This window comes from Pelmatolapia mariae, linkage group LG3_W, assembly GCF_036321145.2.
Source record: "Pelmatolapia mariae isolate MD_Pm_ZW linkage group LG3_W, Pm_UMD_F_2, whole genome shotgun sequence".
Lineage (NCBI taxonomy): Eukaryota > Metazoa > Chordata > Actinopteri > Cichliformes > Cichlidae > Pelmatolapia > Pelmatolapia mariae.
The window spans coordinates 38650571-38671567 of NC_086229.1; the positions used below are offsets into that span (position 1 = coordinate 38650571).

At 44.4% G+C, this 20997-nt stretch overlaps 1 protein-coding gene across 1 annotated transcript in view; it reads right to left on the minus strand.

Annotated features, from left to right (window-relative positions):
- Positions 1–1331: 1331 nt before the first annotated feature.
- LOC134624409 (protein NLRC3-like) overlaps positions 1332–20997 on the minus strand; it is a 54573-nt gene continuing 34907 nt past the window's right edge. The window contains exons 8-9 of the mRNA XM_063469395.1: positions 2375–2421; positions 1332–2226 (exon numbers count right to left, since the gene is read on the minus strand). Coding sequence (XP_063325465.1) covers positions 1682–2226; positions 2375–2421 — 592 coding nt within the window. The 3' untranslated portion in view covers positions 1332–1681. The remainder of the gene's footprint in view (positions 2227–2374; positions 2422–20997) is intronic.

The window sequence follows — 20997 nt, forward strand, 5'->3', positions numbered from 1 at the left end:
AGGTGAGGCCTTGACTAGTAGAACGTCATGTTGGTGTATGACAACACATGAGCCAACATCAGACTCCGAGCGCTACGATGCTAAAGATCAGAAGATCCAGTGTGACATCATCGTTACCTGGCAACAGCAGCCCTCATCTGACTTTATTGGAGGATATTTACACCAGCAACACTGTTTAGTTTGATATGACGGATTAACAACATGCTGTGATATCCAGTTCATCTGTAATAGATACTGGATCTAATCAGTCAGCAGATATTTGATCAGCTTATTTATAACTATACTAGAAACAAACACAACTGTGTTGGTGATTCATGCAAACTTGCATATCAGCCTTTGAAGGTTTTGTAGTATTGAGAACAAAGAGGTTGTGTTAGGGCTGAAAAGCCCGACTTGTTCTCCTCTGCAGGTCATCAAATGCACCACAGAAGTTTGTATTTACACAGCCTGTATATGTTTGATGGCTTTATTATTCTCTGTTCAAAGACAATAAATGTGCAAAATGTCTCATGTAGTATCAGCTTCATTTAAAATGACTGCAAACATTTAGAGAACATGTGCTGCTGTTTGTCCTACATTTCAACACTGAATGAACCCTGAAAACGTGATGGCAGGTGGCAGATTGGAGTCCACATGAAATATCGGCTGTATGAAGACTGGAAAATATAGATGATACAAACATGCAGCCAAACATTTGTGGACATGGATAAACTCTCTGATCCAAAAAGCAGGAAGTGACACAGCTAGAAAATGAAAGTGTGTAACAGCTGAAGTCAAATGTAATGCAGAGTTGAATCTGCACTTGGATCCATGTGTGAAAGGTCCACATGTAGGGATCACATGAGTCCTGATGTTTGTCAGTGCAGCTTGATAACTCCATCTACTGTGGGCTACATATACTGGGCTGGTAGCCAAAATAAGAGATTTTTAAAAACTCAGACTGAGGTCTTAATTTTGAAAGGCAGAGTTTTTTGAAGCTGCTTCCTGAAGCAGGACCCTAAACAATAAGAAAAAGCAGATTTAAAAACACTTCATGTCGTCTGTGCTCTTTAAACTGACATCATGCAGTTCATCTTATCACCAGCAGAGGGCCACAAATCACAATCAATGAAGAGTTCAAGGAGATGTTACTGACATCAGAGCTGTACGTATTGCTCTGATCAATATGGAAGTTCATGTTTCTCTGATTGGATCAGTTTTAAAAAGCAGCTGTTTTATAGAATGACAGAAACATGAGAAATGATGAATGTCTTTAATATTTGATACACTGAGTACTACTGGATGTCCATTTATTCAGCCACGATGGAAACATCCCATTAAGAAGGAGAAATCAAACATTTGAATTCATTTTAATGAGCTCAGACTTGTTGAAAATGCAGAGGAGCTGGTTGTGAACTGAGCTTCAGAGAAACATAACGTACTGATATTCACTGTGAAGCTTTGAGTGGAAAAAGACAGAAAAACAACATGTGGATCCTGGAATAATGGGAGCTTCCATCTTTAAAGGACTGAAGAGGAAGAAGTTTACAAGGAATCATTTAGAACAGTGTCAAACATCAACTGATTCAATCCATGAATCTGAAAACGTATTTGTGAGTGAAAGAGACAGAGATGTACAGACTGAACTATCTGTTCAACAGTCAGAGTGTTTCTCTAACAGGAGACACTCTTTACACTCCACTCAGCACAGAGTTAATAAGGAATCAAAACCTAATCTAAACCCAGGATAAAGAGTTTGAGTGAATGTGGTGTTGAAGGTGTGGAGGTGGATCAGAGTGTCAGAGGAGACTCTGTAGAAGGACAGAGTGCCAGCAGGACAGTCCACATACACTGCTGCTCTGTTAGAGACAGAGGAGGAGGAGGAGGAGGAGGAGGAAGAGGAGATGGATGTTACTCTGTTATTGTAACAGACATAAACAGGACCATCATCAGAACAGTTTAGCCTCCAGGACTGATCATTCCCTCCAAGTAAGCAGTCATCACCACGGCCTTTCCTTCTGATGCTTCTGTAACTCACTGATATATAAACCTCTCCTCTCCACTCGACCTCCCAGTAACAGCGACCAGTCAGACCATTTCTACACAGCAGCTGAAGATAAACATCAAATCTGTCTGGATGATCAGGATATGACTGAACCTCCTCCACATGTGTCACCTTCCTGTTGTTGTCAGACATTTGGAGGTTTGTGTGTACTGTGTTTGTGTCGATTGTGAGTTGACAGGAATCTGATGGAGAGAACAAACACAATCCAGCTGCAGTTATTGATCCATCATCTGTTCATTGATTGACACTTTGATGATGACTCCTGACATGATGAAGATGGATGAATGTGTGCTGCTTTGTTTTCATGAATCCCATTAAAAACACACTTACACTTCCTCAGACCTGGTCTCAACCATCGGACTCCAGCAGGCTCCACCCTGAAAGGAGGAGGGGGGTCAGAGCAGCACAGTCAGCATGCACACATGGACATTACATGGCTCTCATACACATACTGTTAGACAATTGAGCATCTAGTCAGTTGAAGTTATTGGATACTGATGTGGTAAATTAAGTAGCAGACAGGGTAGATAGTCAGTATCAGCTGCTTTGGGGTTAATAAAATGAAAACTTTGATTGTTGTAAATGGTGGTCGTAACAATAGTAGTAATAATAATGGTAAATGGCCTGTATTTATATAGCACTTTTCTAGTCCCTAAGGACCCCAAAGCACTTTACATATCCAGTCATTCACCCATTCACACACTGGTGATGGCAAGCTACGTTGTAGCCACAGCCACCCTGGGGCGCACTGACAGAGGCGAGGCTGCCGGACACTGGCGCCACCGGGCCCTCTGACCACCACCAGTAAGCAACGGGTGAAGTGTCTTGCCCAAGGACACAAAGACCGAGACTGTCGGAGCCGGGGCTCGAACCGGTAACTTTCCGATTATAAGGCGAACTCCCAACTCTTGAGCCACGATCGCCCCATGATGATGATGATAATCAGTGGTGGGTGTAATGCATTACTTGTAATCACTTTAAATTGTTCATGACAGAATAGAATAGCCTTTTGTCATTGTACATGTAAAAAATTGGTTTCTCCACATCAACTGTACCAGCATAAAATATAAATAATAAGGCAGCAGGAAAAAAAGAAATAAATACAAAACCAGAAATGACAGGCAATCTCCTGCTGGCTGGCTTTTCATCCCCTTGATGAGTGGAATCGACGAGTGTGACGGCTCAAACCCTGAGAATTTATGTCCCCTACCTCATTCTGCTAATCATGTGGCTTCTACCTCACCGAGCATGGTGGTTTTAAATGCTCGATCTATAACTAATAAATTGTTCTTGCTGAACAATTTTATATTTTCTAAAAAACTGGATTTTTTATTTCTGACTGAGACCTGGCAGCCGGTCTCAGTCGTCCCTCATTGAACTTGCAAAGATGGCTATTCCTTCATCAACCAAGCTTGCGTGTCTAGTTGTGGAGGAGGTCTCGCTGTGGTATTTCAGGGCCAACTTTCATTGAACAGCAAGAGCTGTTCAGCGAAAGTTGGAGATTTTCTTTCGTTTGAATTACATCTGATTAAATCTGAAATAAGGATCCGTTTTATAGTGCTGTGGCTGTAGCTTATTCTTACTGGAGTTCAGTGAGTTCTAATGCTCCACTATAAACCTCCAAAAGTTGATTCTGTTCATCTGGACGTAGCGTTTTGTGGGAGAAACGTTTCATCACTCATCCAAGTGACTTCTTCAGTCTCAGCTGAATGCAGGTTTCCCCAATTCTTATAAACAGTACATTTGCATAATGATTGAAACCAGCCCACTGAAGGAACAATGGGCTGGGAGGTCAGTTACTTAATCATAATTATGCAAATTCTCATGACCATTGATCAACAACCACTGACCAAAACCCACTGATCAAAGAACACTGATCAATGGCCATGAGTACCATTCACAGAGAGTTGGGGAATGGCTGCAATCACAGCATTGTAAGATGGCGAAAGATTTACCCTTAGGCCCCCTCCTCGATTCAGAGATGGTCTTTCCCTTTTCACGTAAATGGCCTCCTTGACTCCGCGCTCAAACCAGCGTTCCTCCCTGTCCAGGATGTGTTCATCCTCATCATTGAAAGAGTGTCCACTGGCCTGTAGGTGTAAATAGACTGCAGAGTCCTGGCCTGACGAGGTAGCTCTTCTGTGTTGTGCCAGAGATTGTGGGGAGGATTAAAGATGAACAAAGGGTGGTGGGAGAACAGTGAAGTGAGGATACACAGTGTGAAACTCCTTTAAGTGAACAATAATGTTGATGTGATATACAGAATGTCGGGAAAGAAATTCTGGTTTTAATGTGATTCTTGATTTGAGAATCAAAGGGTGGGATTGTATAGGAATTTCTTTCACTTATGTATTAACCACATTATTTTATTGTAATGCCTTGGTGCCACTGGATTTTAGCATGTCTGACACCCATACTGTAAGACAAATGGTGGGGGTCTAGTTAGGAAGTTGGGGGAAGCAGACAACTCCACAGGAAGAGTCTTTTGTCTCTTCCAGGGAGTGTGAATCTTAAGGTGTGAAACATCTGTGTACTGCCTTTTTGTTCCTGGAGAAGGTATTTAACTGAAGAGCCATGCTAGGCTCAGTGAGACTCTGCTGACCTGCCCCGTGGTCATGCAGGCTCTCCATCAAGCTTGGTTTTTATGTTCTTTTGTGTGTTGGATTAAAGAATGTTAGCTACAGCTCACCGCTCGTCTGCAGGCTTTATTTAAGTGGAAAAACTTCCACAACAGACCGGCACCGACCATAACTAGTGGACGCATTAGTTATTTCTTAGCCCGGGTGGTACCCGCGGGAGGTCAAGCACCCGTTAAAAACCCGGTGGTCGACGAAGACCACAGTTTTACTGCGCTGTTTGAATAGCAGGGTCGGACCCGGCCGTGACCATTTAAAACGTGACTGACTGGTGAAGCTTTAAGTAAAGCCGAAAGCGTGAGTGTGATACTGGACACTCTAGGTGGAGCTCTCTGTCAGCTGCGGGAAGCGGTTATAAATTAATTAGGGCTTAGCGATTAGACCGCTCTCTTAACGGCGTTTCCGAAGCGGAATTTATTGGGCAGTAAGGTCGAGGACCTGGGCTTAGATGCTTTTAAATTGGTCAAAAAGTTAGGTGTACCGGTACAAGAGGTTTTAAAGAAGTGATAAGGATAAGAATAAGAAACTGTTGAATAACCTGTCTTGGCATCTGGCGTTTTTTCATGTCTATACAGGCCTGAGTATATAAAATAAAGTGTAAACCGGCTGTGTACATTGCTTACATTGATCATAACTGGGTGTGGTGTGAAAGTGATTTACCATAGAGGTTGAGTGTATGAGGATTAAACGTAACAGTGTGTGAAAAGTGTGGTGTGAAATCTGTTGGTGAAAAGAAAAAGGCTTAATAGTATGTGGCTGGAAGGTTTTAAAGAGTGGTGAAGTGTTTAAGTGTTTCTAGAGGTGAAGCTGTGTAGTGGTGAAGCATTGAAGAGGGAGAGTGTGAGAGATGTGGATGTTGTTTAGTGAAGAAAAGAGCATAATAGAGCTTTTGGTGATTTTGTCAGAGGTTGTGTGTATTGTTTGAGTATATTGAATAAACCTGTAGTCTGGTGTCTGAGATTTTGCATTGTGAGCACGGGTGTGGTGATATTTCATGAGGAGGTCAGTAAGAGGCCTCCTGGAAAACTCCTGTAAAATAGAGTTGTTGTTTTGTTGTTCAGTATATGAAGTGCAAAAGAATTAATTGTGTGATTTGTGGTTGATTTTTCTGTGTAGCCTAATGAGGCAGAAGTGTGTGGGTTATTTTTTGATATTTTATTAAGTGTGAGCTGGTTCATGTATGTTTTCTCCCTATTAGAAGTGGGAGAAGTGGAGTTATTTTTGTGTTAAACTTTGTTATTGCTGGGTGACGTGAATGTGAGAGTGAGCTTTTGCTGGCTTCGCGTGCTTAATTAGTTGTAGTGGGTTTTTTGAGAAGCTTTGTGTTTTTTGTTGTTTAGGCGAAGGGGTGCAGTTGACGCACCAACCGTGTGTGTGTGTGGAGAGAGAGAGAGTCTGTGTGTGTGTGAGGTGGCTGTGAGAGCTTAGAGGAGGTGCAGCTTAGGCAGACAGGGCGCCTCTGACTGTTAAAGGGGAAGTACGGCGAGGCAACCCAAAGGGAGGAGCTCAAGAGCGGCCATTTTGTGGGTGAGGTTAAATACAGAATGGCTGACAGCGAAAGGGCGACCCCCAGTGGGGAGAAGAAGTACAAGCCACTGAGGGAGCAGATTATACAACTTAAGAAGGCCATCAAAATTACCTCTGAGGGAACTCCTAAGGAGATTGCCCGAGAGTGTAAGAACATGGAAAATGAAGTGAAGAAATTACGTGAGAATCAACAAAAAACTTTGGAGGACAGAGTACCCCTCCATTTGATTTTTCAGATTGGAGGTGAAGAGTGTGAAAAGAGGATAAAGGAACTGGAAGATGAGCCGGAGAGACGCTTTCTGGGGAGAAAAGTGATGGCAGAAAAGAAGTTGATGATGGAAAGACAAGGTAAGTGTTGTAAGCTCATGATTATGTGTCAGGGGGTGTCTCATTGGATGAAGGAAGAGGATGTGGTCGAGACCAGTCCAACACTGAAGAAGGAAGCCATGGCTGAGGGGACATCAACGTCAGTTTATCCCAGCCTGACACAATTCTCGAGTGCCCCTCCCCCTCCGTATGCCTTTCCAATTTTGGCTGTGGAGGGTGGCACTCTGTGGGGACGAGGAGGAAAAACAGGAACAGTGAAGGGAGGAATTGTGGATTTCCAGGAGGACAGCAGGCAAGTGACCCCTGCCCAGCAGGCAAAGGGAGCCAACACAGGAGTGACACAGCCTAAATCAGCGGCAGTTCCATCAGAGGTGACTCCGTCTCAGCCAGTTGCTGGGACATCACGAGGTGGCATAACTACACCATGTGTGACTTTGCTTCCTCCCTCGCACTTCAGCCCAGAGTGCAGATAAGGTGACACCAGAGCGGGTCAGCCAGGAAGCGATAACCCTGGATTCATGGACCTCAGAGGAGGATACGCCTGCACCGCAACCTCAGAGTTTGCCGGCAAAGGTGAAGCAAAAGGCCTGTCGGAGGCTAGATGTCGGCGACCTGGAGGAAAATCAGTGGCAGGGGGAGGTCCTTGGGAAAATATCTACCAATCAGGAAGCCGTGACAAGGTTGGAAGTGAAGTTGAAGGAGCTGGAAGAGGGGATGGTTGCCCAAAGGATCGAAACACTGGAGAAGGAGATTGAGGTGTCAGCAAGAAGAGGACGGAAACCACGGGAAGTGTTGGCTTTGGGGATTGAAGGGTTTGCCCCAAAGTTCAAAGCTGACTTGGGTCTGAGGACTCTTCGCTCTGGAAGGGCTTTGGGGGAACCAGAAGACAAGAGACAGTCGATTTTTAAGACAAATCAGACCCAAAGCATCGCCTTGCAAACCAATGAGGGGGAGCTGGACCCAGAAGATGTGGTGCCACTCACTATGCCTTTGCTGAAGGGGCTGAAGGGAGAACCAGACTATCACCCCTACAACATCAGAGACTTGGAGGCATTGGTGAAGCAACTGCCCCCGATCACAGAGGGAGGAGCCGCTTGGCTGAGAAGGCTGCGCAGTCTCACAGAAGGGGAGGAGCTTGCTCTGGGTGATTTTAGAGCTATTTCTGGACGGGCTTTGAGGGGGTGTGGCTTGGCTGACGTGGAAAAGATAGCAGGCACCACATGTGCTCCAAATGACGTCCCCTATGAAACGGTGCAAAATGCTCTCGCTAACGCAGTGCGTGACAAATATCCAACCCCTCACACTGGCACCACACCTAAAATAGTGTGGAGCCCAGAACACACTCCTAGAGAGTTTATAGAGCATGCAAAAGAACAGTGGATTATGCAGACTGGAGAGCATCCTGGACAAGAAGGGGAACATCGGGCGTGGTTCCGTTCTGCGCTGCTGGCAGGTTTACCAGAACCTGTAAGAGTTGACCTGGAGAAGAATCCAGACTTTGCGGTTGCAAATTCTACAAAGTGGGAGCGACATGTCATACACAGACTTGAGTTGGAGAAGGACGAGGCGACCAAAAAGAAGAAGGAGTTGGAGGAGGCGCAAGGGCAGCTGGTGAAATTGAAACTGGCTGAGGCCAGAGAAAAACTAAGTGAAAGGAGAAAAGAAGGTAAGGAGGGAGCTAAGAAAATGCTGGTGGCGAAGCCTCAGGGCGATCCGATGCCTGACTGGCCAGATCTGGACCCGGTCTTGTACCCTGATGACCGATGGCCCGCCAATGGACCAAGGCAAGGACGACCCGCGGGGAATTGGGGGGCTAGTAGGTCACTGAGGGGGCGTGGTGGATCTCAAAGAGGAGGAGGACTAAGGGGCCGTGGTCTGGGGGGACCTATGCTGGACCCCAACATGTGCCGAAAATGTGGAGGACAAGGACACTGGGCTCGTGACTGTCCTACACCATGGCCACAAGAACCGTATTATCCACCCCAGGCACGTGGAGCTCCTCGAGGCAGAGCAGTCCAAACGAGAGGACATCAAGCTCCAAACCCAGGCATGGCGCCGGTGGCTCAGTATCCCCTGACCGACTGGGTCAGGGAGGAGGAGCAGTACTGACGGGACCCACAGAGATCCGGCAGCATGGGAATGGCAGATCCCATGTTGTCGATGACCGTGGAAGGGACTGAAATGACCTTCCTAGTGGACACTGGAGCAACTTACTCAACGTTGAGACAAAGACCAAGCAGTGCAACACTTTCCAATCACACGGTTAGTGTAGTTGGTTTCTCTGGGGTTCCGATGACTCTGCCAATGACCAATCCAGCCCTGACAGAGCTGGGAAAACAGACATTGAAGCACAGATATGTGGTGTCTCCTCACGTGCCAGTGAATCTGATGGGCAGGGACCTGCTCATTAAACTGGGAGCCACTATCATGTGTTCGGCTGATGGATTAACAGTTACGCTTCCGGGAGGAAAACAGTTCCTGTGCCTGGGGTCACATTCAAAGAACCAGTATTTGCTACAAGACTGTGAACAATCGACAGCTGACATATACTGGGGTCGGTTGGTGGACGAAGGCATTCTAAGACAATACCAGCAGTGGAAACCTTGGATTATGGCCTTGGCTGTCTATTCTCCTCCGAGAGATCCCTACCATGTCACCCTCTATTATGACAGGGACGATGATGAAATCTACAGGGACCATTTCCAGTCTGAACTTGAAGGTCAGACGTGGAATGTGTGCTCTCAAAATATCTCTGTCGGTCCTGAAGGCGTCGCGGCAGCTGTCAAATTAACCGAAGAACAACGGCCTTGGTTCAATATGGGACCTGATTCAGTGCCCCACATCACATTGGCGGTCCATGAGGGTCATCAGGCGAAGGAGATGGGAACGATGGTCAGGAGAGCGCTGGATGAGGCCTGTTGGCAAGCCACTCAGATTCCAGATGTTTGGTATTCGCCAAAATGTAAAATTTATCGTATCACCTGCCTGTCAAATGACGCAGTGATATTGGAGCATGAACAAGTCTCAAGAATTCATGGAAGAGAAAGAATAGACCATGCTGATGCAGTGGCCGCACTTGCGACTCTTCCTGATGTTAAGAGATTTTGGGGTTTTTACTCCGACCTGGGTTGCATTACAGGAAAACTCCTGACACCTGACACTTTGTGGTCAGCATGTTCCACAGATGTGGGCCTGGCAACTTGCTCGCCTGTCTTGTTCCAACTGAAGTCTGATGCACCAATCTGGAAACCGCAGTACAGACACAAACGAGAAGCTGAGGAGGGAATTGCAGAAACCATTGAAGGGCTATTGAAAGTGGGAGTGCTGGAGCCCTCACAATCCTACTGGAACACTCCCATTTTGCCAGTAGAGAAGCATGGGACAGGAAAGTACAGGATGGCACATGACTTAAGAGCCATAAATGCCGTTCTACGTACTGACACTGTGCCTGTTCCAAATCCCTACACAGCACTAACAGCACTAACACCAGACCAAAAGTGGTTCACGTGCATTGATCTAGCTAATGCATTTTTCTGTCTCCCACTGCATGAGTCCCTTAGGGACATTTTCTCATTCACATACAGGGGGCAACAGTACAGATACACATGGTTACCACAAGGGTTTGCATTGTCACCTGGGATTTTCAACCAAGTGTTGAAAGAGGCTCTCTCACCGTGTCACCTACCAGAGGGGTGCACACTGGTGCAGTATGTTGATGACTTATTAATCGCGGCTCCGTCTGTTTCGGCATGTACGGCAGCCTCACTCACCATACTGGAGAGACTTGGTGAGTGCGGGTTCAAAGTGAGTAAAGAAAAGTTACAGTTGGTCCGACCAGAGGTAACATTTCTGGGCCGTGTCATTGCTCACAAATCAGTGGGGTTGCTTAACACACACAGGGATCAGATTCTGACACATCCAAAACCGCGCACAGTTAAGGAACTGCTCTTATTCTTAGGCTTAACGGGATACAGCCGGCAGTTCATTCCAAATTACGCGGGCAAAACAGCTCCTTTGAGAGATTTGGTGAAAGAGGTGGGTGTCCGTAACCTTAAGGCTGAGCTGCCATGGACATCGGCCACCGAGTCGGCGTTTATCACACTAAAACACGACCTGTCAAGATCTGCTGATCTTGCCATGCCTAACTATGATGAACCCTTCTATCTTGATGTTTCAGAAACACACGGGATAGTTAACGGGGTGTTGTTTCAGAAAAAGAGGGGAGGAAGAGATGTACTTATGTACGTCAGCATCAGACTGAATCCATTGGAGACAAGCCACCCTGTATGCACACAGCATGCAATTGGGGTGGCAAAAATCATACAAAAGACAGCACATATAGTGAGGGAGCATCCATTGAAAGTACTGACCACACACAGTGTAGTGGCATATGTTAACTCGCAAACCTTCACTATGACACCATTGACACAGCAGAGAGTGAGCAAAGTCTTAGACGCTCCAAATCTGACATTCACACATGAGGGAATCAACATGGCAGATTTAATGGGGTCAGGAGAGCCGCACGACTGCGCAAAGAGAGCTGAAGTGGAAGAGAAAATCAGAGAAGATTTGAAGGCGGAGCCTATTGTGGGAGCTGAAGATTGGTTCACCGATGGATGTTGTCACACACTGTAAAAACGATAACTAGTAATTGTTGATTTGAGTAAAGTTTTCAAAGTAAACTGACTTAGAAATAAAACTTTCCATTTACAACCTAAAATAGCTTGTCTGCCCAACAAATTTCTTCCATTGTTGTCCTAACTAAGATTTTCTAGCGAGCATAACAAAGATTATCAACTTTTGAGTAGATTTTTTGAGTCGAGTTGGGAACGGTGGGAAACCCCGTAGGTGACTGGCACACGTCGTGGTCTGAATAAGTTTGAACTAGACCAAACGAGTCTGAGCAGACTGTGTGATAGTGGTTTGTCGATGTGTTCTGAACTGAAAACCTGCTAAGAAACTTTGAACAAACGTGGCCAAAGTTGGATGAAAATTAAAATTTTTCGACCATTACGGATTTTACCTGGTCTGAAGTTGGAGTGTATTATTTGACCATTTTTTGGACAGGTGTGGGAGCTGCCGGCCATTTGCCCTAGCAGGTAAGCTAACGACATCTGTTATTAGGATTTTCTACAAGCGCTAGGCTGCATCCTCCTGAGGACCCAGGAGGGTGGAACGAGTAAAGCACTGAAAAAAAGCCAAACAATAACATATTTAAGTCATCTAAGGGACTTATATATCATGTTTAAGCTAGCGAAGGACCGCGCGGGGGGTTGAAAATGATATGCCAGGAGTTCGCTGTTCTCGCTGCTCTAGCAAGCCTTGAATCCCCAGCTAGCTATCGAAGCTGGTGGTAACAGATGTCTCCGAAAACGTAGAAGCATTTTTGCAAAAATGTGTTGTCTTAATAAACTGAGCAGATATTTGAAATTTACACAGCTACATTCTCGCCTGAAAATACCTTAAAAGTTTACTTTGTGACCCAGAAAGAGTAATAAGAGTAATATTAAAACTAAGTGGCTGCCGCCATTGTTTGAAACTAGAATCGGCTGGGCCGCGCTATGAATTCTGGCATAGGGTGGGCCACGAAGGATACACCTGACCCATCCTTCAAAGCTGTGGAAAGTATTGTATTGTTTTGAGAACCTTTTTGTTGGTGGAGTATTGATTTTATGTACAATTCCACGGGTAGACGCGATCTGTACGGTCCGACTTTGCACATGCGCAGTAAGGATCGGGGAGTCCGATCCGTAACTTTTTTTTCTCATTTTTTTTTTTCTACATTATATTGAAATGTTTCATTATTGCAAACATTTTCTCTCAGGCGGAGAGAGGTCGTGGAGTGTCAGCCTATGGTATCTGAGGTCCAGGAGAGATGACCTGCGCTGTTTTCCTCTGAGGAGGTAAGACTGTCCTAATTTATTTATAATTTAATTATAATTCAAATTGGGCATGATTTATACTTATATTGAAGCAGTACGGTATTTGCTGGGGTAATGCATTGGCCAACTTTACTATCTTGTGCTACCACTCCAGTCAAGGCCCTTGCCAGTGTTATATTGAAATCCTTACCCTGAACATTTCTGCCAGTACAAAAGTCCCCATGCTAAATCGAAATTGTGAAACAGAAAGGCAATCTCATAATTTTGACTTAGCATGTATTTTTTTTTCTTTTTGTGCTAGAAATAGGACTTCTATAGTCTGAGATTGTTAGGGAAAGAATACTAAGGCAGGTCACAGAATCTGATTGGTCACAGATTTTGGTGCAACTTAGAACATAATATGTATTTTCATATTGATACTGGGTTTTGTGGGGGGTGTTTCTATTCCTGTGCAAAAGATGTATTCATGAGAGATAGTAGGTAGGTTTTGCTGTTGATGACACAGTCAGGCATATAACATGGTGCAGACTGTCCAAGACAGCTACCCAGGAATTTTCTGTGCTGAATAAATGACAATATTTTGGTGAATGTATTGTTTAGATATCTGAAAATTTCATCGGATCACAAGCAAAGACCTCCTGGGGACCTTCAATGCATCCCTTGACAAAGTTGTGCCTGGCCTGCCTGCTGAAACTGTACTGGTCTAAGAAGGGAGCTCTTGGTGAGGAGATGGAAGACCTCCTGGATAAACTTGATGAACAGGTGAGTGAAGTGCTCCTTTATCTGACATTTTTAGAAGAGAGTATACTTTTCTCTTAACAGAAACTGAAAAAGATGTTGGCTTCAAACAAAACACATCAGTGGATATGTCAGTAAAAATGAATGTCATGAGTCATTGCTTTGTTCTTATTTGGCAATATTTTATTTAATTTGTAAAACGAAATTAAAATTGTTAACATGGTGTTGTTGTTGTTTTTGGGGGGGGGGGTTGTACGTTTTGCGTGTTGCTGGGTCTGACCTGTGCTTTACTTTCATTACTATGAGAGTTCTGATTTTGCATTGTCTATAGTACACCATGTTACTTCACTAATTGAAATTCTTGTTTTCCACTGAATACTCTTTAGACATCCAACACTGTGTCCAACGGGCACTGAGAGGCCTGCCCATTTTCCTCAAGAGAAGATGCAACAGAGGTTTTCCTGAAGTGCTTAGTAAGTACAAAAAAGTAATGCAAGTAAAACTAATTGCTATGAGATGTTTTTAAAGGATGAGTTTATCCAAAATGGAAATGTACACTTTCTCAGTGCAGTCCAGATAATTTTATAGTGGGGATTGCAGTTGTCATAACTCAGTCCTTTTTTTCTGCTGAGCAGCAGCTGGGCATTGTTAGTGGTTGTTCCATAGCAGAAAATATTTTTGTACAAAACTCACAAGGTGGCATTAATTAAAAGAAAATAAGCTTTTTCTTCTTAAAACCTCCATGGGTCAAACGACCAGCATGGTATAGAGGTTAAAGTTAAAATCTTTAGAAATTTGTTTTGTCTTTAGTTTTTCTTAGCTTTCAATAATTCATATTTTACTTTTCTTCAGGACACTGACATTTTGGAACCAGTGTTGAACGGTGCATCAGTTGCCATCCTCACCATCCTACAAGATGACGATGCTGATACGTCTGTGCGAGAACATGCAGTTGTGTTGGAAGGGGACATTGTGCTACATAACATTCCAGATCTCTCTACTGCCCTGGCACACCTCTTTGGCCTTCTGTATGCCCTCAACATTGATTATCCAAAGCAGATGAGTTTTACCTTTGAAGCAATTCAGGCCATCTTATTTTGGCCTGGTCGGACAATATGAAGGTGAAGTGGATAAATCATTATTCAAAATGTAAATTTTAGTCAGATGAATCTGTATTGTTGAGAATATATGGTGAAAATTTGTCTTGTAGTATTTTAAAAGATTTGTTATAGTGTTAGTTTCCTCTTCATTGATGGTAACATTTCTAAGAACTTTTAACTTCCATAGTTCATCATAGTAAGCCTGTGTAAAATGTCAATGTCTGGGTGCATAGGCAATCATTTGTAGCACTACCCTATTTAATGTGCAATAGTTATGTTCAGCTTTTACAAGACGGTCAGGGTGTGTGTGCATGAATTATTAAGTTGCTGGACACTTTTCTTTTTTGGTTCTGGACTCTAGAATTTTAACGTCTCTGCTGGGGTGCTCAAAGCACCCAAAAGAAACTGGCAACACGTTTTGTTTGTTTGTTATTTCTTTTCTTTCTTTCTTTTTGTTTTTTTAACAGAAATTCACCCTACTACCCATGACATTCTGAAATGTACTGAAAAGACTGTTGAACAAAATAAATAAGCTTTTAGATAACATTGAATTGTGCTTTGTTTTATTCTATATCTATTTATTAAGTGTTTTTTCAAGTATAATAACAACATACATTTTCCTTTGTTTATATAGGTAAATTTTCAACTCACTGGAGTAAGAATTGTATGATTACTCAACAAGAATATCTGTGTTTGGTGAAGGCAGAAATACATGGCATTGAAACCAGAATTTCTTCGTTAGACTTCCAGGATTATCCTAATTAGGTGAACAAGAAGATCCAAGTTGGCAGAACTTGTAAATCTTAGTTGAGTCAACAACAGTTGGCAAAAGTTGAGAAAACTCAAAAATCTCTTGCATCATGTTGCCTTGAAATTTTACGTTTTCTCAACATTTTCTTTTTTACAGTGCAGAGATGAAGAAGGATTAAAGGCAGGCTATGCTGTAGTCTGCAGAAATGGGACTGAATTTGAAGTAAAAGAGTCCAGAAGACTTGAAGGGCAGCAGTCGGCTCAGAGAGCAGAAGTAATTGCTTTAAGCCGAGCCCTGAGACTTGCTAAAGGGAAAAGAGTCAACATTTACACGGATTCAGCTTATGCCTTTGGAGCAGCTCATGTGGAGCTAGCTCAATGGAGAAGAGAAGGATTCAGGACAGCAGACAATGCACCAATCTGCCACAAGAAGGAAATGGAGGAACTTGAACAGGCCTTGGAAGATCCGGAAGAGGTGAGTATTATAAAATGTAAAGGTCACTCTTCTGGGACTGGCATGGTGGCCAGGGGAAATGAAGAAGCCGATCGAGCCGCAAAGGAGGCTGCAGGATATAAAGGACCAAGGCAGATGGTGCAAATAAGTGTGGAAGAAGAATCAGGAGTCAACATGTTAGAGGAGGCCAGGAAGGCCCAAGAGGAGGCGGCCCCAGAGGAGAAGGGGGTCTGGAAGAGCCGAGGAGCATGGGAAGAAGGAGGTCTCTGGCGAGGACCCGAAGGACGACCTGTGCTGACTGCAAACCTGGCAAAACAGAAGATCACCAAAGCACATGGGCTCGGTCATGTGGGTGTGGCCCAGATGGAGAGACATCTGTGTCATTGGTGGCACCCATTCTTGAAAGATATGATTAAAGAGAAAGCTAGGACGTGCCTGATCTGTGGGAGGCACAATCCAAAGCCAGTGATAAAGCCAGAAGCAGGTAAGTTTCCCATTCCAGAGAGACCAGGAGAAGAGATTGTCATCGACTTCACTGACATGATCGACTTGGGTCCAGGAGGAGTCAGGTATTTGTTGGTAAGTGTAGATGCTCTGACCGGCTGGCCAGAGGCGTGGCCTACAAAAAGAGAAGATGCAAAGAGTGTAATTAAGTGTCTGATTAATCATTACATTCCAAGGTATGGGTTTCCTAAACGAATTCGGTCAGACAATGGAACACATTTCAAAAACAAAGATTTGGCAGAAGTAGAACAGAGGCTGGGGGTGCAACACAGGTTTGGAACTGTGTATCATCCTCAGTCCCAAGGGAAGGTAGAAAGAATGAACCTAAACTTGAAAAACAAAATAGCCAAAATTTCTGCTCAAACGGGGCTAAATTGGGTTGCAGCTCTGCCCATTGCATTAATGATTATAAGATGTTCTGTTAACCATTCAACAGATTTCACGCCGTACGAGCTGCTGACAGGACGGCAGTTTCCAGGTCCCTGGACGGCAGTCCCGGCGGAAGAAAGTATAAAAAGTAACAGAACGCATGCAGAATATTGGAAAGAATTAAAAGCTCTTGTGTCTAGTTTCACACAACAGGTTGCAGCAGGAGTGAGCCCGGTGGACAGGACCATCCCAGACGCCAAGGTGGTGTGGCTGAAGGTCATTAAGCGAAAGTGGAAAGACCCAAGATGGACGGGGCCATTTGAGGTGACGGCTCGTACCACAACAGCGGTCCAGCTGAAGGGGAAAGGCGAGACCTGGTTCCATTGGTCTCAGTGTGCAGTGGCAGACGAGAGCTTGGTGGAAACAAGCTCATCTCCAAATAACACGGGTGGTAAAAAGAGGCAGAATAATCCTCTCACCTGTGCAACGACTGACCAGTAGTCTACCTGGTAAGTCGAAGAAAGAAGAGGAGGATCGCAGACCATCACGGCGCTCAAAGAGGAGGTGCCAGAGAGGCGTGGAGTTTGAGAGGCTGGGGCTCCAGTCTAAAGTTACAAGGAGAGTATGGGGATTAGAACCATGAGGTTGTGGGGAAATTGGAAACTAATCAGAGTGTTGGCATGTGTGAGTGTTCTAATATGTTTGTTTATCTTTTGGCAGACTGGTGAATTGCCCAGACGCAGAGGTCCAGCCGCTCCAGAGTCCAAATTGATTGAGTCGCGAAGAAAATTCAAGCGTGACGTCTCAGGTGAAGGTGATGAGTGCCTCAGCACCTCTGGCGGGATCGAGTTAGATTATGTTAACGGGTCCACAACATCATTCACGTTCGATTTGTGTGATGTCATTAAGTGTACAGGAGCTAGTAGCAGCTGGAGAGCATATGATGTGTGGGTTTGTAATCACCCCATGATATGCTTTCGTAAGTCGGTTTGGGGCCCTTCGTGGAGCGAACATGTTTACATCTACATAACAGATCAGTGGTGTGCGTGGGAAGATGTGGTAGGTTGGACAGGACTAGGATGGCAGCCAGCGGTGCCGCAGGCCCTTAAGGGGATAGCCATTCAAAGGGATTATTCTGTTTCACATAACCCTGTCACTCTTTCCCTAGGACCGTGGAGTGAACTTCCTGAATCGGGGATTTCAGGAGGCGCGTTCTATCTGGTAATTGGGGTAGATGTGATAGGGACAGATCCATCAGGTGTAATTCGGGTGAACTTAGTTAATCCAAAGTCTGAACCATCTCATAAGGGTGTGGTCACAAATCTAACAGAGCCAACAGTCACTTCGGGTACAATTGCTCATAAGGAGCACCAACCAAAAGAGAAATGGCTTGTCACAACAGATTACACTAGACTAAAACCTCAGGATTTGATTGAGCGTGCCACCGGTTTCAGTGACAGTAATCTCTGGCTTGATTGGGTGGCTCAAAATGCTAAAGAACAAGAGGTGTCTGACTGTGTTGCCTGTGCTACAGCTAGACCTCGGTTGTTTACTGAGCCTGCGCCTCTGTATCCAGAGGATGAGTGGGGTTATAATTGCATGCTGAGACTGACGAGAGAAGCTGTGGTCACAGGTAATTGCACTACGCTGTCAAGTTTATATCCACCTATTGACAAACGTACACGAACAGGTTCATTCACACCTAAGCGAGATAATTACACATGTTTTGAATTTGCTACAGACAGTGTGAGATACACTCTGGGACAAATTGACCCAAGTTGGTGTATAAGGACGCTCACGGGAAAGACCACCAACAATGTAAGTGACCCAAACACAATAATAGGTACATGGGCTAGAGGTGGATTGTATTATTACTGTGGACATTATACTCTTTTGGTGCAGGTTCCTTTGGGAAGTGTGGGGACGTGTGCTATGGTGCGGTTAGGAGCACCATTAATGCTGATAGGGAGTAAGGTTAAAGCCATTCCACAACATGACACACGCACATTGACAGCCAGACGGAGGAGACACATGTTGAGGGTAAGAAGCGCAACGGGTACACATCGTTATGACCCAAGAACGGACTCCCCAACCTGGATTGACTCAATAGGAGTTCCCAGGGGAGTTCCTGATGAATATAAATTAGTTAACCAAATAGCGGCAGGTTTTGAGAGTGTGTTTATATGGATAACTCCAAATAAAAATGTTGATCGCATTAACTATGTTCATTATAATTTGCTGAGGCTCTCTAACCTTACCAGAGACGCGGTGGAGGGGTTTGCGGAACAATTAGGCCCGACGTCTTTGATGGGGGTGCAAAATCGCATGGCTCTGGACATGTTGCTGGCCGAAAAAGGAGGTGTATGCTCTATGTTTGGTGACATGTGTTGTACTTTCATTCCCAACAACACTGCTCCTGATGGCACGGTAACCAGGGCGCTGGAGAGTCTGAAAACTTTATCCAAAACTATGCATGAACAATCAGGTGTGAATAATGTGCTGGGGGACTGGATGACGTCTGTTTTTGGGCAATGGAAGGGTGGGTTTATGTCTGCCATGTTTTCTTTTGTTACTTTTATAGGTATTTTGGTTATAGGTTGTTGTCTCATCCCTCTGACCAGACGAGTGCTGATGAAGCTGGTGGAGAGGGCTATGGATTCGGAGCCAGTTGGTTTAACTGGTCCTGGGTCTATGATGCCATTGCGAGAGGTGGCTAACTGGTCTGAGGAGTGAGACAATAATGATGAGTGTTGGCCTTTTTCTAAGGCCAAAGAGGAGGAATGTGGAGAGGAAATTATTTTTTCTGTTACTATTCATAACCAGCATATATGAGTGTGCATTATTTTCATCATCATGTCATTAAAGCATTAATTGAATCTGTTGATGTTATATTACAGTTTGTATTCCAGGTGTGATAACAATTATAATTCCATAATAATCTTTTATCGCAGGTTGAACTGTATTCATGTTATCTATATATATTCATATCTGTTTACACTATAACACATTATGACAAATAATGAACTCACAGCATAGAGCTCTGTGTGTTTCTGCAGAGTCTGACTCTAGTAGAAGGTTGACTGAGGACACGAAAACACTCATCTTGGGCCTGCACATACACACACTGTATCTAGACTGTTTTGTTCTGTTCAGAAGTTGCTACGTGACTTGTCCAGCGTAGAAGATGGTTGAGCAATGATAAAAAACATCTGGTGGGGTCTCTACCGTCCACTGTGCTGGAACGTTCTTAGATTACAAGAATTGATACTTTCATTTCCAGGAAATCTAAGTGTTTGACGCTTGTTCTCCGTCATCAACTGTTATATATACCACTCCTTATTATTGTTCGGGGAAGACTGATGCTGTTTTTGGTGATCGTGCTCGGCTTCCCACATATATATGTGTGTTTAATAAAATCATTGTTTTGACGCATCACTGGGCTCTGTAGTCGTTTGTCCCTCACCTCAAACTACGAATTCAGGACACGTGTTTTGGGGTTTAAAAGCCACAGAGACCCGGTGTTTAGAAAAAATGCGTCTCAACTGCTCCGATACTCCTGACACATATGGGATCACTACAGGTTTATGCTGGGGCAGCGGTTGTCCTTCTCTCCTGGATCGGCTGGAGCTTTCTGTAAGTGCCTTTCCCGCTTTGACAAAAGTCCAGCTGGGATAACCACATTTACTCAGGGCCTTCTTGATGTGCTGTTCTTCTGCCTCCCTGGCCGCTGTGTCAGTGGGGATGGTGCTCTGTGTTGTAGCGTCCTGATGACACCCAGTTTGTGCTCCAGTGGATGATGAGAGTCAAACCTTAGATACTGATCCGTATGCGTAGGTTTACGGTACACGTCAGCTTTTAGATGTCCCCCATTACTGATGGAAATCTCACAGTCTAAGAAGGCTAACCTGCCACTTTTCATATCCTCCCTAGTGAATTTAATGTGTCGGTCCACCAAGTTATTGTGATCTGTGAAATCTAGTATGTCCTGAGATTTGATTTTCACCCAGGTGTCATCCACATATCTGAACCAATGGCTTGGTGGTGTTCCAGGGTAGGATAGCAAAGCCCTCTTTTCCACTTCTTCCATGTACAAATTGGCCACGATGGGTGAAACTGGGGAGCCCATGGCACACCCATGTTTTTGCCTTTTGGAGATTTACTTTCCTGGATGATTGAGAATGAATCAAGACGCTCCACTATAAAACTGTCCAGACTGTTTATAGTCAGGGATTTTAACAAACACATTGATGATGTCTCCAAAGGTTGATTCTGTTCATCTGGATGTAGCGTTTTCAGAGGGAGAAACTTTTCGTCACTCATCCAAGTGACTTCTTCAGTCTCAGCTGACTGCAGGTTTCCCCAATCTTATGAACAGTACATTTGCATAATGACTGAAACCAACCCATCAAAGGAACAATAGGCTAGGGAGGTCAGTTCCTTCAACATAATTATGCAAATTCTCATGACAATTATCAACAACCACTGATCAATGGTACCATTCACAGAGAGTTTGGGAATGGCTGGAATCACAGCATTGTTTGATGGCAAAAGATGTACCCTTAGGCCCCCACCTTGATTCAGAGATGTTCCTTCTCTTTACTTTCCCAGTACATATGTCACGGTTTGCGGGTGCAGGCCGTGTGGGAATTATTTAGGACCAGAAGCA